At 39.4% G+C, this 17826-nt stretch overlaps 1 protein-coding gene across 1 annotated transcript in view; it reads right to left on the bottom strand.

Moving 5' to 3' along the window:
• LOC127568410 (uncharacterized) overlaps positions 1-17826 on the bottom strand; it is a 71559-nt gene that overhangs the window by 12187 nt on the left and 41546 nt on the right. The window contains exons 13-17 of the mRNA XM_052012105.1: positions 16460-16594; positions 12712-12861; positions 10703-10931; positions 9140-9341; positions 3971-4220 (exon numbers count right to left, since the gene is read on the bottom strand). Coding sequence (XP_051868065.1) covers positions 3971-4220; positions 9140-9341; positions 10703-10931; positions 12712-12861; positions 16460-16594 — 966 coding nt within the window. The remainder of the gene's footprint in view (positions 1-3970; positions 4221-9139; positions 9342-10702; positions 10932-12711; positions 12862-16459; positions 16595-17826) is intronic.

Genomic DNA, 17826 nt, shown 5'->3' on the forward strand with positions numbered 1-17826 from the left:
TTTGTTCTTGCTCCTACATACCACCATACATTATTACTATAGTCATTTTCTGTTGCTGATTTTGTGACCTCTGGTATGACTGATCTTTAAATCATCAATAAGTATGTGTTCCTACTTGTATTGATTCATTGAATGAAGAAAAAATATTTAATTTTATCTTCAATTAATAGCTTGTTACTAGTAAGTGATCAGTCCACAGACATCAGAAGACTTACACTCCCATTATTTTGGTTAAGCAGAAGATTTTTAATTTAAAATTCTAAATGTTAGCCAATTTTCAGCTTTGCAATATTGTCCCACTCTGCTGCTGTCTCAGCCCTATTGCTGCCAAAATTCTCCTCTAAACCTTTATTATCTTCAGACTTAAATACTCCAGTGTAATCCTGGCCGACTTCCCTCATTCTGCTCTCTGTAACCTTGAGGTCATTCCTACTCTGCTGCTCATCTCCCACCTTACACTCTGCTCACCCACAACACTGTGCCTATTGATCTACATAAGTTCCTGGTTAAGCAAAAGACTCAGAGTGGTTTTCAAATCTGAACATGGTCTGGTCTCTGCTTATCTCTGTAATCTTATCCAGCCCTATAACAGTCTGAGATGGCAGTGCTCCTCTAATATTGGCCTCTTGACCATCTCCAAATTTAATCACTCCACTATTGGCAGCTGAGCCTTTAGCTACCAAGAGCCTAAACGCTGAAATTCCCTCCCTAAATCTTTCTGCCCGTCAGTCTAAGATGATCTAACTACTTTATTTCCTTGATCAAGCTTTTGGCCAAATGCCATATCTGATTATAGAGTCATATAGCAATACAGCATGGATACAGGCCATTCAGCCCAACAAGTTCATGCCGAGCACAGTGCCCACCTAGCTAGTCCCAATTTCCTCTGTTCAGCCCATATCCCTCTAAGCCCCACCCTTCCATGTACCTATCCAAGTGCTTCTTAAATGATACAACTGCACCTGCCTCAACCACTTCCTCTGGCAGCTCATTCCATATCCTCACCACCCTCTCAAATCCTTAATAAATCTTTCCCCTCTCACCCTAAATCTATACCCCCTATTTTTGGACTCCCTTACCCTGGGGAAAAGACTTATCATCCAGCTTATCTATGCATTTGATCATTTTAAACGTTTCTAAAAGATTGCCCCTCATTCTCCTATGTTCCAAGGAATAAAGACCTAGCTTGGCCAACCTCTCCCTATAACTCAGGCCCTCTACGCCTGGCAACATCCTTGTAAATCTTTTCTTCACTCTTTCCAGTTTAACCACGTCTTTCCTATAAGAGGGTGACCAAAACTGTACACAGTACTCCAAGTGCGGCCTCACCAATGACTTATACAACTGCAACATATTGTCGCAACTCCTATACTCAGTGCCCTGACTGATAAAGGCCAGAGCGTTAAATGCTTTTTCACCACCCTGTCTACCTGTGATACCTCTTTCAACGAACTATGCACTTGTACTCCTAGGTCCCTCTGTTCTGTCACACTCCCTAGTGCCCTACCATTCATAGTATAAGTCCTACACTGGTTTCACTTTCCAAAATGCATCACCTCACACTTATCTGTATTGAAATCCATTTGCCACTCCTCGGCCCACTTCCCTAAGTGACCAAGATTCCCCTGTATCTACGATAATTTTCTTCACCATCAACATCTCCTAATTTTGTGTCATCAACAAACTTACTTATGCATTCACATCCATATCATATATATAAATAATGAATAACAAGGGTCCCAACACTGACTCCTGTGGCTCACCACTAGTCACCGGCCTCCATTCCGAGAAACAACCTTCAACCACCACCCTCTGCTTCCTCCTCTGAGCCAATTTTGAATCCACCTAACTAGCTCTCCCTGGATTCCATGGGACCTAACCTTCCAGACCAGCAGACCATCTGGGACCTTGTCAAGGGCTTTGCTACAGTCCAAATAGACAAGATCCACTGCCCTACCCTCATCTACCCTTTAGGTTACCTCTTCAAGCAGGTTCGTCAAGCATGACTGTCCATGCACAAAGCCATGCTGACTCCTCCTAATCAGACTCGGTCTATCCAAATGCTGGTAGATCCTGTCCCGCAGAATTCCCTCTAGAAACTTCCCCACTACCGACGTCAGGCTGACCAGCCTGTAGTTCCATGGCTTGTCCTCGCTACCCTTCTTAAACAATGGAACAACAATAGCCTCCTTCCAGTCTCTGGGAACTTCATCAGTGGCTAACGATAAAGCAAATATCTCCCCAAGAGCCTTCCCGATTTTTTCCCTAGCCTTCCACAAAGTCCAAGGATGCACTCAGTCATATCTTGGGGATTTATCCACCTTAATGTGTCTTTTTATAGTCATCAAGGGATTCACTCGTCCCCAACCTCCTAAACCGAATGTATGCTTCTGACTTTTTCTTGACCAGAGCATCAATATCTCTCATCGGCCAAGCTTCCCTACACTTGCCAGGTTTACTCTTCACCCTAACAGGAACATGCTGCTCCTGGACTCTTGATACCACACTCTTAAAAGCCTTCCACTTGCTTTTCATTCCTTATCCTTCAAAGGGGCTTACACAATTGACCACTGCTAGATCCTGCCTAACTTGCTCAAAATTAGCCCTGCTCCAGTTTAGGACCCTAACCTGTGGACCTGTCCTATCCTTTTCTATCACTGTCTTAAAAGTAATAGAATGATGGTCACTAGAGCCAAAGTGCTCCTTGACGGCCACTTCAGTTACTTGCCCTGCTTCATTCCCTAAGAGAAGGCCAGTATTGCACCCTCCCGAGTAGAGCCCTCTACATATTGACTCAGGAAATTTTCCTGGACACATTTCACAAATTCCACCTCATCTGGGCCCTTCACAGTCTGGGTAGTCTAGTCAATACCAGGGAAATTAAAATCTCCCATTAATATAATCCTATTATTCTTAATTCTTATTATTATCTGTTTTAGCATCAGGTTTTGTCTGATAACACTCCTGAGAAAAGGCTTGGGCAGTTTATCTATGCAAAAGGTGCTTCATAGATGGAAGTTGTTGTTAGAAAACTACACTTTAATAGATTTAAACAATTTTTCACGAACTCTGAACCAAATGTCTACATATCATCTAAACATCCAATAGCAGATAGAATTTATTTTTCAAGTAGTTATGATATTTTGCTTAGTAGGCACGCTTAATGAACCTGTGATTCACTTGAAGATTCTACTTCACTAGTTGGGCCACAATCAGGGACACAATTCCTGCCCAAATGCATCAAGTCCTTACCACCGTGTGGACTCAGAATTTTAAGAAGAAGGTTACCTTTGTGTCACACTAGCTCTTGTCATTATCAAAATGAGCAGCCTTAACTTGTCCTGCCCAGAAAGACAAACATGGATGTCACCTGGGTACTTTAACACTTGCCAAATGGACTATAGGTCAAACAATGTTCTCATATAAGTATATATTTTCCCCTTACTCTACTCTGACTTATCTACCATGCTGGAGCTGTCCCCAGTAAAACAATGTTGGGATTCTCTCACCAAAGATCTTTCAGGCCTCTTTCCACACTCATTGCTGTGAATAAGAAAGCCACCCAACATATGAAGTATTGAGAAAACAAAGAAATGTCTTCATGTTTCCTTTTAATTGGCCCTGGGGAAAACAATAAAGAATGAAAAAAGGCATTTAAAAGAGATGGCATTTTAATCAATCTAGATTTGGATTGCTGAATCCACGTGGACATTTCTGTTCAAAGAACAGCTGGAATAGGGTTAGGTGACTGAAAGATGTATGTTACTGTTTGTTCCTGGAGATTAAAATTAATTGTTGGAATATCTGCACTTCTTTGTTATTTTGCTCATAATTCTTTTGCCTTCTGTTTTGGCTAAAGCAAATGTTATAAATGAATAATATATAGAATATTTATAATATGCAATAATATTAAAATGAATTCCTGCCTCCTGTCTCTTCTTATACATATTTTAATATGAGGGCTGATTACCTGGCACCTTTGGGCATTTCACCTGCTCTACCTCGGCCTACAAGAGATGTTTTTGATGGTACTGTGGATCCTTTCATGGGAATGGCTCTGCCTCTGGCAGCTCCACCTCTTGCAACAGCAGCAGGTGTAATGTTTTCTCTTTTTGCTCCTAGCTGCTCCTGCTCTTCCTCTTCCTTCTGCTGTTGTTGCTGCTGCTGTTGCTGAGCTTTCTGGCTTTCATCCAGTTTGAAATCCTGCCACCATTTCTGTTCTGAAGGAGTGAAAAATAATAGCTCAGTCATGTCATGTCACATCTCATTATTATTTAACATTGGTATTTCTCTCACGTCTTCTTTTACTTTGTGCACAGTTTCCAATACTGAAACAGAGTGAGACTTGAGCAGTGACTACACCGCAGGTGGAGGAAGGCTTTTATTGCAAGTGGATTTGAGTACAAGAATAAAGATGCCTTGCTGGAATCATATAGGGCACCCGGAATTCTGTGTAAAAGTGTTGTCTCTTCTTTCCCAAGGAAGGATATATTTACAATAGAGGGAGCGTTTTGATGGTTTGCCAGACTGAATCCAGGGATGAGGGGTTGATCCTGTGATGAGAGATTAAGTAGATTGGCCCCGTGCCCTCTAGCGTTCGGGAAAATGACAGGTGATTTCTTGTAACAGGTCATGATAGGATGGATGTGGAGTTAATGTTTTTCCCTGTAGAGCCAGTCTCAAAATGTGGTTTCAGCCATTCAGGACTGAGATGAGAAGAAATTTCCTCATCCAGATGCAGTGAATGTTTGGAATTCTCTATTCACCAGGGCTGTGGAGGTTGACAAAAATAAACAGATTTTAGATATTAAGAAGATCAAGGAACACTAGATTTATGGTCAATGGGGGCCCCATAATATTCATGGTGTTGGACCCCACGATGATAATCCCATTGAATGTCAGGGTAAATGGTTAGATTCTCTCATTTTGAAGATAGTAAATGTCTGGCACTTTTGTGGCATATTACTGGCCATGTGTGTCATCTTACAAATTTCTATAGATGTACAGTGAATGAAGAGCATTCTGACTGGGTGCATCACAGCCAGGTATGGAGGCTCCAATGCACAGGACTGTGAGAGGTTGCAGAGGATTGTAGACTTACCCAGCTCCATCATGGGCACAACCCTCCCCACCATTGAGGACATCTTCAAGAGGCGGTGCCTCAAGAAGGTGGTATCCATCATTAAGGACCCTCACCATCTAGGACATGCCCTCTTCTTGTTACTACCATCAGGGAGGATGTACAGGAGCCTGAAGACCCACACTCAATGATTCAGGAACAGTTTCTTCCCCTCCACCATCAGATTTCTGAAAGGTCCATGAACCCATGAACACTACCTCATTATTCCTTTTTTTTGCACTATTTATTTACTTCTGTAATTTATAGTAATTTTATATCTTAGCACTGTACTACTGCTGCAAAACAACAAATTTCACATCATATAAGTCAGTGACAATAAATCTGATTCTGATCCCATGCCTAAATGTTCTCCTGGTCTTCTCCAAGCATGTGTGGTCTATCTATCTCCTTTTCTAAAGGATTGTAAATGGAATTTTACATTCAGCAAACACCCTGCTTGTGATTTTATTCTGGAAAGAAGGTCATTGATAAAGCCGAAAATGGGTAGGCCTAGGATGCTGCCGTGAGAAATTCTTCCAGTGATGTCCTGGGGCTGAGATAATTGACCTCCAATGGACACAATGTTGTGATGGTTTTGTTGTCAACCATTAGAGCTTCCCTCCTTGATAGTATTATACACTGTATTGCAACAGCTTGGTTAGAATTGTGGCTAGATGTGCAATACTACTCCTCTTTTGGAGTTGGCATTTGGTGGAAGACAGGAAAATGCTAGAAACTGTTCCCTGATTGGCGTTGGGTTGATAAGCAGTGAACTATATTGCTTTTCAACATATCCATTAATAAGATGGATGAAGGAATAGAAAGTTCCATATCCAAGTCTTCAGATAAAATTTGGGGCAGATTTTCCACCCCACTGGCAATGCTTATAACAAGACTTATTGGGTATGTCTATGGAAGTTCCAATTTTGAGTGCTACTATAAGCTTAATCTAGTGACAGCATCTTCTGGTCTGCTGGCTGCAGTTCTCCCTGTAGACCTCTTATGGTCCAAAGGGATAGCATGATTTTCCACAGGCTGCCCAGGTCTCAGGCAGGAAATCTGCACCAGGTTAAACTGGGTGAGCACAGCATTCCTCATTTGAATGCAACAACTTGCTGGAGAAAGGAAAATGTTAAAAAATGGTAATTTCAATGCTTTAAATTAATTTCTAGTGTAACATTCAAAAACATTCAATGGCTGCACTCACACTGACAACTTCAGTATCCCATGAATTTAGAGAGGTGGAAACTTATCACCTGTGAAAGATATTCAGTGAGAGCTGCTGGCTGCCGTCACTGAGACAGACCCTTTGCTCCACTCAGCCATGCTAAAGAATTGGGAGCCAGGCTCCTAGTAGATGACTTCACAGGAAAGAAACAGCCCTGCCCAGGGCAGTAATTGAGTGAACAAAAACTAAGGCTGGTGGGAAATGTGAGATCTTCCACTTTGATCCAAAAAAATAAATCTAAATTTGTGAGAAAAAAAACAATGAAGCAGAAGTATTTAGTTGATTATATTCACAAACCCTAAAAGCAAGTGCACAATAATAAAAAAGAATCAAGATTAATGAACTACAAGTTATAAATGAAGAAATGATCAGTTCTCAGTGTACTTCCAGAAAAATATAAGATGAAAATTAGATTTCAAACATTGTTGGTGTGCTAAATGGGTGCTGTACGTAACGCTTAAACATCGGTTTTCATTGCAAAAAACGTTATAAAATTGGCCAAAACAACTTTAAACACTCATTGGGTGCTTTGCACCATTGCCCCAGGAGTCATGCATTAAAATGGGATCTGCTCAGTTCCTGAAGCTACCTCACCCAATTTTGCATAACCGCACTTAGCTGTGCACCACTTCTACAATGGCCTCAGCAATTAAAGGCACGCTCCCCATAACATACAGATAATAGCAACATGCATTATGGTTGCAGAGAGAAGAAAGAAACTTCAGGGAAAAGGGAGAATGTCTGGATTTAGATAATGAGATATTGAACTACTAATAAGTGTGGTGGGGGCAGGATGGGGTGGGGAGATGGTGGAGGTCCGAACTGGTTTGGAAGGCATTGCTGGCCATTTACTGCACAACGAGATTCCCAAATGATGGAGCAATGTGGGAAGACTGGACCAGATATGTCAAGATGAGCTACATAGCAACACACAAGTATATACTCATACCAATAAATACACCTTCACCACACATTGTACTCTTGAAAAGGGCCACTACCAACATTGGAGGGGGGCTTTCACCATCCTCTCACTGATCAGGTCATGACAATACTCTGACTGGTGGGCAAAGGGGCCATTGAGGCTCAGACCACTGTAATTGCAGGAGAATCATAGAAACATAGAAAACCTACAGCACAATTCAGGCCCTTTGGCCCACAAAGCTGTGCCGAACAATCATCTTCCAAGTTTGCAATCAATATTTCATACTGATGCCCTTATACTCTCTGATCTGATCAGCAAAACACATCCTTACACCATAAGACATAGAAGCAGAATTAGGCCATTTGGCCCTTTGAATCTGCCCCGCCATTTGATCATGGCTGATTTATTTTTCCCTCTCAACCCCATTCGCCTGCCTTCTCTCCATAACCTTTGAGGCCCTTACTAGTCAACTTTCTTGCCATCTGTGATGATGCATCTATGCAAAAGTACAGCTGCTACAGCTTACGGTGCAATTATCCTCTGTTTTGCCTTTGCAGGGTTTTGAGGGAGGTCATCTATGTCCCCATCTTAACAGGTGAATGATGGATGGATCAAATGTGAGCACCTTTCTAGAGATCAGCACCATCAGGGAATGAAGGGATGTGTGCCACAAGGAAATAGACTAGACACCGGCGGAAGGTGTCTGGCAGAAAGCCAAGGGAATCTGTTGTGGGGACACGCCATAGAGGGTGTCCAACCACCTGCACTGCCCCAGAGGACTTATTTGAGTGTAACAACTGGGATGCTTTCTTGAACAAACTGACACAGATGCATACTGAGATGATGAGTGTACAGTTAGATCTGCCTGCTAAATGCATGAGATGGCAAGAAGCATGGAGGAATCTACCTCCAGGCTATGCTGGGAAGGTTTGCAGGGACAGGAGGCCATGCCTCCATCTCTGACCATGAACAGGGCTTGGAGTCAAACCCCTCACACACCATATACTGGAGAAGCTGACAACTGATGTGGAAGCACAGACAGAAACTAGTCAAAGTCTTCATGTATTCATACATTCCCACCTTGATCTGGCTATATCTGAATTCTGTCATATGGGTACTGCTATATACTCTTAACGGAATGGTGACATGTCATCGAAGAGCAGCTTCTATCTTTATGGATCTGAGTGATATCATTTATCTACAGTACCCTGTTCACATGGAGCAGCAATACGTCACCTGCAAACTGACTGTTGCTCTCAATAGACATGGGATTGCTAATGTGGGCAGCTCATAATCCTCAGGGGAAAAGGTTTATGCACATGAGTAATTCACTGTTCTGTATGAACAGTGATTCTGCACATCAGCAGATTGCTCCAGAGCATGAGCAGAGATGCCTCGTGTGATCAGATTGCTTTCCTACAGGAACACAGAAATAGCACACAGGAGATTGTCTTTCATATGCAGGATGGTATTCAGATAGCCACACCATTGTATCAACCTTTAAACCTGGAGCTGAGACACTGACAAACACAGAAACATGGGATCTGGTCCCCTCTATCTTCACTCCTCTCTCTGGAGACAGCTGTCTGCATAGTCAGACCAGAATTCTGCCAATGATAAATAAGTACATGAGTGGAAGTGCATGATAACAGGAAAAGGAGATTAATTAATCCTTTATTGTATATCCATTTGTGGGGTTTTATAGCATGCAAATGGATGTCATATATTAATAACCAAAAGACTTCAGAAGTAGGATATTTGAGAAATCCAGATGCATAATTTCAAGTTCCTTCTTTCCCAGTTCTTTGGACACTATATTACATTTTCATCATATCACAGAATGAATGGAAATGTAGAACTGTTGACTTACGAGTTAGTTCTGCTGGTGGATTCCCTGATATTGGTTTGTTCTCCATGCCAATGCTGGCTTTGAAGCTTAGGCAGGCCTCTTCAATCAGTTGTTTGGCTTTTGCTGGAGAAGACTCATTGTCATATTCAACAAGCTGTGCCAAGCCAAGCATGTACAGAGCATTACTGTCACAGGGAGTTGTTTCTACTCTTAGTTGGCACACCTATACAAAGAGAAATTGTTTGATTATTGTAGAGATCTGCCAGCTTTCCAACAAACTCCAAGCAACAGAGCGGTAAGGCTGATCTTAATGTTTCATAGATCATCACATGGATCTCAAATGTTGATTTGCAAGTAGATTTATTTATTGGTACCTTATTGATAGGAACTTTATATGTATAGCAAATGTTTGCTCAGTCACCAGTTAATGGCCATAGGTACTAAATTATTAATTTGGATCAAATTCTATTGTTTTTATGTGGTTTATGCCAGCTCCAATATTTAGTGCCTTTTGCTAAACAGAATTGAGGAACAATTTATTACACAAAGGAATTATTAAAGCTAAATTATTCTTGGAAATTCCTCCACCTGTTAGTTGTTTAATTGTCCGCTATTCATGAGCAAACGTGCCTAGTTTGCAGAGGTTTGATATGACCTTTTGGTTATGGAGTCATTACCTCTGGCTATTGCATGCTGGTTATGCTGCTTAGCAGGTATGTATTCCCGTTTTGCAACTTTGTCAAGTTGTTTTTTAGGTAAGCCTATTGCTACTACTGGCATGGTCATCTGTACTTATCATTGAACCACAGTTGATCCCCTGGCTTGACTGGAATGGTTGAGTGAGGGACATGCTGGACTGTGAGGTTACAGGTTGTGGAGGTGTACATTTCTGCTGCTGCTGAAATACAGTGTATCATGAAGGATCTGGCAGATCTGTTCTGAGCCTATCTCATTTAGCATATTGGTAGTGGCATATGGCACAATGTGAAGACAGTGTGAAGATGAGAATAATATCACAAGAAGTCTGTAGTGGTCATTCATACATATGCTATCATGGAAAAATGGATGTGTAACAGACTGGTGAGGATGACGTGGAGTAGGTTTATCCTACAGGATGGTTGTTCTACCTGCCGCTGACACAGTCAGGCAGTTATGTGCCATATGATTCAGCCAGCAGTGGTTGACTGACCAAGTTACTATTTAATTTTGAATGTATTATTTATTAATTATTTATTATTAATTTAATTTACATTCCACAGTTGCCGTGGAGAGACTTGAATTCACATCTTTGTATTATTAGTCACCGTCCCACTAGGTTAGTCATTTGGCAATTTAACCACTAGATCACTACCATACTCTTAACATATCAATAATGCAGAATAGATCAGTATCAACAAATCGAATTATGGAAATGGGTGGTTAAGGTATAGTAACAATAACATTAGTATTACTTTAATATTTATAAACATAAAAATAATTACCAGAGTTAGACAGTTTATCTAAAATTGTAAAATTATGTATCATACAGTGTTTTATTATAAATATATTGTACTGAATCACAGTAATTCCTGATGGAGTCCATACCATTCGTTGCATCTCTAGCAATTCACTGCAGATTGGAATATTGGTGTTTTTTAATAGTGAAGACAAATTCTGACATCTTTTACTGATCAACTCTTCATCCACATTTGTTTTTTTGGAATGCAATTCTAAAAGGGTAAAATGGGCTTCAAGAAGCAGCCATTCCAACTCATGACTTAAAGATCCACGATATGGATATTTGCACAAAGCCCAGGCGACTAAATCTGTAGAACTGACAACAATACAGAAAATTAATTGGAACTAAATTCAATTAAGATTTCAAAAAGTTTAAAATAATTTCTCCTCAGCTTGTCTAGCATGAGATGAGTGTGGTAAATGGATTACATTAAAGCACAATGTCATCAAGGAGAATTCAATATTGCCTTTCAGAAGCTCTGGATGTCCCAAAGCACATTAAAGCCAATCAATTTTGCCTAAGGCATAGTCATTGTTGGAATGTAGGAAATATGGTAGCCAATTTGTGCACACCATGCTCCCACAAATTACAATAAAATAACTAGATAATCTTTTTTAACAATGTTAATTAAAGGGTAAACATTGATCAAACATATGCCATTCTGCACAATTGTACCATGGGATCTTTCACATTCACCTGAGAGAACAGATCATTTAATAGCACATCTAACAAGTGGTACCTCTGATGATGGTGTTGGGCTCAGCATTCATATTTTCTGTATTTAAATAAATATTGAGTCTCATACTTGAATAAAGTCTCATAGATGAGCTAGTGATGAGAGACTGCAGCTCAAGAAACTACATGCTGAGATAACAATTTAGGCATGACCTATTGCTTTTAGGTGAAGAAGGAATAAGGGGACAAAACATTATTTATTTCCTTTTATGGAATGTTGTATGACGAGTAAATAAAATTTTAAATACATCCTTATTTCTTTTGGTGGTGGATGTTTTCAACTCTCATTAAATGCATTTCTAAAAGCAATGGTATTCAACCTTGGAGTCTTTTCTATCCTTCTTGCACTTAACTATGCTGCAGCTCAGATCTCAGACAATTCTCATGGGCAAATGGCCTATATACTTGAATACCTAACACATAGGTGTTTGGTTACATGAAACCAGCAAACAAATAATACTGCCTTATAATCAGTTTTAGAATTTATGCTGTCTCCACAAGATCTACTGGTTCCTCTGAAATGATAAGCTATCACATTAAATATTCTATTAACTACATAAATGAATTTAATAAAAAACAATAAAAAACAACCTATGATAATTAAACTGTATATTTACAGTAGAATGTGTAGTGTTTAACTGCATAGATGGAAAGCAAATCCAATCCAATGAAATGCCATAGCTTATTTATAAAGCATTAAATATAAAGTATGGCAAAGAAAGAGGCCTTTTGGTCCAGCTAGTCCAGATCAGAGTTTATGTTCCACAGCAGCCTCTTCCTATCCCTCTTCATTTTACCTTATTAGTACAATTTTCTATTTATTTTTCAAGTTTTATGAAGTAGCTTCCAAAAAATGAATCAACTAACCCAAAGAGTCCCAAACATTTACCTTATAGCATCCATAGCAATAAAATTTAATTATGCTAGGTCCTCTGCATTCTTCACTCTAATAAAACATTATTTTTATAATCACACACCAATTCCCCCCAACCTCCACCCTTCTTACTTAGCCATGCCTCTTAATAGGAATCTGCACAGTTTGAAAACTTAAGATAATCTTTCCTGACCATGAGATCCAGCTACTCTAGATAATATTTTTAACATGAAGATTGCAATCAGATTTATTATCTTCCACTAATTCAGCTTAAGGAAAATGTTTTGAGCATTGATTACACATTTCCTTGGTGCCTGAGCCTTGTTTGGATTGTCTTACCATACATATAGCTTTGATTTAGTCGTGTCAGTTTTGTCAGAAAATGATCCTGGGAAGCACTTTGGGGTGATACTAGATCATACATCTATAGAAATACAAGTTATTATTTGATATAATTGACAAAACTAATGAAATATTAGCACTTACAAGTGTAGCACTTGCTCAGGTGTCATTGTTTTTTCTGGTAGTCCTGCAGGTGGGTTGAAGAGAAATGTTCCTAGCCTGAATATTCCTCTGAGTAACTGAATATTCAGAAGAGAAAATGTATTTAAAGCTCGAAGAAATGGGGCTCCTTCACTAGAAGGAAAAAAATGGAAAAAGATCTTATATACAATATATTAAAAGAGACAGTTATAATTAATCGACTACCCCCATTTGTGGAAACTAACATTTAGTAACTGAGGCTATATAAAATAAATCGGTTAAGGTTTTTGGGAATAACATGAAGAATAATACCTTAACAGATTTTGGTGTGGCTGGGAGACATTTCTTACAAAAAAACACTTCATTACTTCATTCCTGACATCACTGTCAGAAGATGTCAAGTTTGGGATCGCTCTTTGTGTTCATGTTTCAAGATAGTGTTGGCTACTCCTATAGTGTCATTTAGATTTCTGCTCACGTATGTACCTGACTGAAATTTCTGCTGGAACCCCCAGATTTTAATAATATTCACCACTGAGCAATAGAACCACAGAAGGCTATACTTAAGAACATAAGAAATAGGAAAAGGAGTAGGCTATTTGACCTATAAGCTGATCCACCATTCATCAAGATCCTGGTTGATCTTTTACCTCAGAGACATTTCCCTAAATTCCCTTAATATGCAGAAATTTATCTACTGCTGCTTTGAATTAACTATTGAGCCACCACAGAACACTGGGTAGAGAATTTCAAACACTGATGATGTGTTGATTTTCCATAATAAACAAAGGATGATCATTTGGACTGGTGTAGACATTCATGGTCCATGGCCCTCCTAGTAATGTTATGGATCACACAAGATTCATAAATTATTTTTGAATAGTACTGAAGAATGTCAAGGAGTTAAATAACATTCTAAAATACACCAGGCTAGTTTTAATGTTGCCTTTTCTACTTTATTTCTTAGATTGACAAATCTGTTCGGTATATGTCACATTGCTGCTTGTGGAGCCTCACAGTGTAGAATTGGACATGATATTTAGCTCCATTGAAAAAGTAACTATTTGGCAATAAAGCACTTTGCAATGTCCTGTTGCTGTGAAATACCCTGCAGAAACTCTGTCATTGTTTCATGATGATGTTCGACTGACCTTCCGTAACCAGTTTCTTCAATATCTTCTTTACCATGCAAACTGATCTTCCTGCTTCTCCATTTAAAACAAGATGGGTATGGAGAAGTAAAATGCTGTTTTATTCCATTGCTGTTTATGAATTGTTCAATTGGATAAAACTATGAAATGTTATCTGATCTGATGGAAATCCATTTTTGGCAAAAAGAGACTGCATGTCTTCTATTGTCACTCTAGGGTAGTGCACAGTCCTACATACTTATAACAACTTCCAAATGGCTATCAACTATTGTAAGAAGTTGTCCATAATATTTTTCAAAATAATCAATACAGAACTGCCAAAAATAGGTCCTGTGGGTTATTTCCATGATTGAAATGGTGTTTTATGAAATAGTATTCTGTAATCCTGGCCAGGTCTTCTACCCCTGTCAATATTAAGCCAAAAAACAAATCCTCTGGCCATTGTTTTTATATTTACCATATGCAAATGAAGTTCATCAATAACCTATTTTTGCAATTCCTTCACCATCACCACCCCTGTGTTCTCACTTTAAGCAGCCTTTGCAGGTGAACAATTCATAACATTTGAAATGAAACTGTTTCATCTCTTCATTCATTGTCTGAATGTGTCTATTCACTTAATGTATATTTATATATTTGCTTTAAAACTAGGTCTTTGTGCAGGTCTAGTCATTTCCACTACTGTAATGGGTGAATCATCAACTATCTCTGGAAAGATATTAATTTTGCTGAGATTGGGAAGTCTTGACAAAGTATCCACTGTAGTATTTTGTTGGATGTTCTATATTTGATGAAACCATTGTACTGAGATAGCAGATGGCCCAACCCTTAGGTCTTGATACTGACATCACTGGAACAGCAAATTGTAGTTCCCAAATGGTCAACAGAGGCTTGTGGTCAATAATAGTGTGAATGGTCTTCCCAACCAGAATTGATGAAAGCTTGGAGTCTGAATGGAATTGCCAATGCCTTCTGCTATATCTTAGTGTAACTTTTTTTTCACTTTTAGTCAGTGTATGATGCATAAGCAATGACCACTGTCCAGGAGATGGCTAATCCCTGCCCCAACTCCATTACTGAAAGCATTGGGAACAAGTTTTAGCACTCACTTGGTGTAAAGTTCTTGGTTCACACTGTTATGGACTCAGTGAAAGTCCCTTTAAGATAGAGAGTGTGTGTGTGTATGTGTGTGTGGGGCGTGCTTACGTCAATAGAAGATAAAGGACGTAATGACGTTGTTGAAGAAGAAGAAGAAAGAGAGAGAGAGAAGGGAGAGAGACACCAGCTTGCTTGTTTTCTCTATCGATGGATGAGAAACAATAACTGTGTTTGCCACTGAAATCCATGTATGGAAGTTGGAAGTAATCCGGTGGAGTTCACTTTGTTGCTGACCTGTAGAAGGAAACAGGTATTTGTGTGTGGACGACCACGGTTCGGATGCTTTTCGGGGTGAGGAAGTCACTACCGAGTAAACACTGGAGTGTCGTTTGGGTTCCATCGTGGAACATTTGGATTTCGTATGTACTCTCTCTATGTTTTTCTACATCTACATCTTATCTTCAGACAACGGTGGTTGTTGAAGAAGCCCTTGCTCATGTTTCACCTTATGGCTTGCGGAACTGAACTTTAAGAACCATTCAGGAACTGGGAGTTTTGGACTTTGTCACACACACACACGAAGAGTTTAGTTTTGGGGTTAACGTTCGAAGTTTAACATTCTTGAATTCTAACATACTAACATTTTTTTTTTACTTTTATTTTACGTATTATCATAAGTAGTGATTAATAAAATAGTTTTTAACACTGAATCATGCTCAGTGTGTTTCTTTTGTTGCTGGTTTGTGACAACACTTCCTGCATTCCATTGGACACAGAGGCCATGTGCCCTTGCTTTGTAAAGCTGGAATATCTTGCTGCTCTGAATTGTCAAGCTGATGCTGAATGATTCCTGTTGTTATGACAACAGAGTTTTATGCTAGACCCACACTCCCTGCCACTTGTTCTCACATTTTTTTTTTCACTTTTCTGGATGTGAGCATTTCTGGCAGGGTCAGCATTTATTGCCCATCCCTGATTGCCCTAGACAAGGTGGTAATGGGCCACCTTCTTGAACCTCATCTCATTACTCCTGATACCACATTTACACCAATGTTCTGTTCTTGCCAAAATGTATTCACATTTTTAGAAACGACTTTCATACATATAGTAATCTTGTCTGCCCATTGGCACTTCAAATTTTGACTTAACCTGGCCTGGGTACATTTAGCCATTTGTCTACGCGCAAACTTATTGAAATACAGCAACAGGACTTTCAGAGCCACTATGTGGTTACTAACCATCTCTCTTGACCTATAGTAATGAGTTCCAAACTTATAACTTATCAAAATCTCTGTGGACTGATTATTTCACTTTCCTATTGCCTTGCTAAGTGTGTTTCATATCCCCATAAGTAGGACTATATGCACCAGAAGTTTATAGTTGTGTGTTTGACTCTATTTCTGAAATACAGTTCCATTTACTTTAGAAAAAAACAAATTTCAGAAGTGGAGTAGAATGTGAATCAGTTTACTACTTCAGTTTACTACTACTTCAAACCTTACCTTGGAGGGTTCTGATCTGAAGATTCAAGGTCAGTCAATAATTGCTCTAAACCCTGCTGCAGGTATTGAATAGCATATCGTGTTTGTGGACCCAATCCATCATCCCGATCCAACACAACTAGACCTGTATAGAACCTGATAATAAAGGAGGAAGCAGGAGTTTACATCGCTTGTGAGACAATGACACTTGGACCTAAATTGCACAAATCCTCAAATGTTGGTAAATGTTTTAGGTTCACACAGAATAATTTGCCCCAACAACATTTCCAAGAAATAGTATAATGTTTCCAGAGGGTCAAATTAAATAGAAATTGAGATCAGCAAATTATGTCAACAATGGAGTCAAGTAAAGGAGATTAGGTAGCTGATTTGAACCCAAAATGTGTTTCAAGAGAGCAATTTAAAAGCTGTTGAGCTTTTGTCCATCCAGAATGGCTGGAAAAGGGTCTTCAAATTCAAATTTAAAACTGATTTCCCGAAAGTGGAGTGGGCGGAAGTATGTGATTGCATAGAGTACAGGCCAAGGCAGGCAATGGTTTCCTCTGCGTGTGTGTGTGTGTGTGTGTGTGTGTGGGGGGGGGGGGGGGGGCATTTGTGCTGCATGAGCTCTTCTGTTTTTCCTAGTTCCATCAAAGAAATATTGTCATTTACATGGAGGGCTCTTTGCCCTTCCACCGGATGTCATCAGCCTGAGGGAAAGCCTTGGCAGTTTTCCCACCTGGCCTCAAAATTAAGCTATTCAATTTTAAGTGCTCACTTATTCCATTTCTTTCCCTTAAAAAATACAGCAACCCATTTATTGACATTGAAAGCACAATGTGAGAAAGCAAGATTACCTTACTATCTGTTTTATCCATATAGCACAGCAAACATAGAAATATCAATTCCTGAAGGTAATTGGTAGAAAGTTCAGGATGTGGATATATCTTTACTTGTTCACTGTCTACCTCTAGCCTGTTGCACTTCAGACTTAGCATCTTTCTTTCCTTCACCTAAAGAGCTATTATATCCTACAGAATATTTCATCATGTCAAATTATATCAAATCACCTGCAATATTACATGAACCAGATATTTACTCTAAGTAACTTTTAAAGTTAATTCTCTCAACCTCAAATCATCTTGCCAGAAATAATTTCTTCTAACCACTTTTCTTAGCTGATCATTTTAAAGCCAAGTCCTCTTGCACTTATTGCACATAAAGCACTCATGGAACTGCTCCAGTAGATTATTACTTGTAATAGATAAAGGGAAAACCATGAGCTTCCAACAACATCAAAAGCCTTTGATAGATAAATGTGGTAGGCCTACTTTCTTTGCCAGTCTCCATTAATTTCCATCTGACTGAGACTCAGGATCAAAGTTAGT

The sequence above is a fragment of the Pristis pectinata genome, chromosome 3 (assembly GCF_009764475.1).
Source record: "Pristis pectinata isolate sPriPec2 chromosome 3, sPriPec2.1.pri, whole genome shotgun sequence".
Taxonomy (NCBI): Eukaryota; Metazoa; Chordata; class Chondrichthyes; order Rhinopristiformes; family Pristidae; genus Pristis; species Pristis pectinata.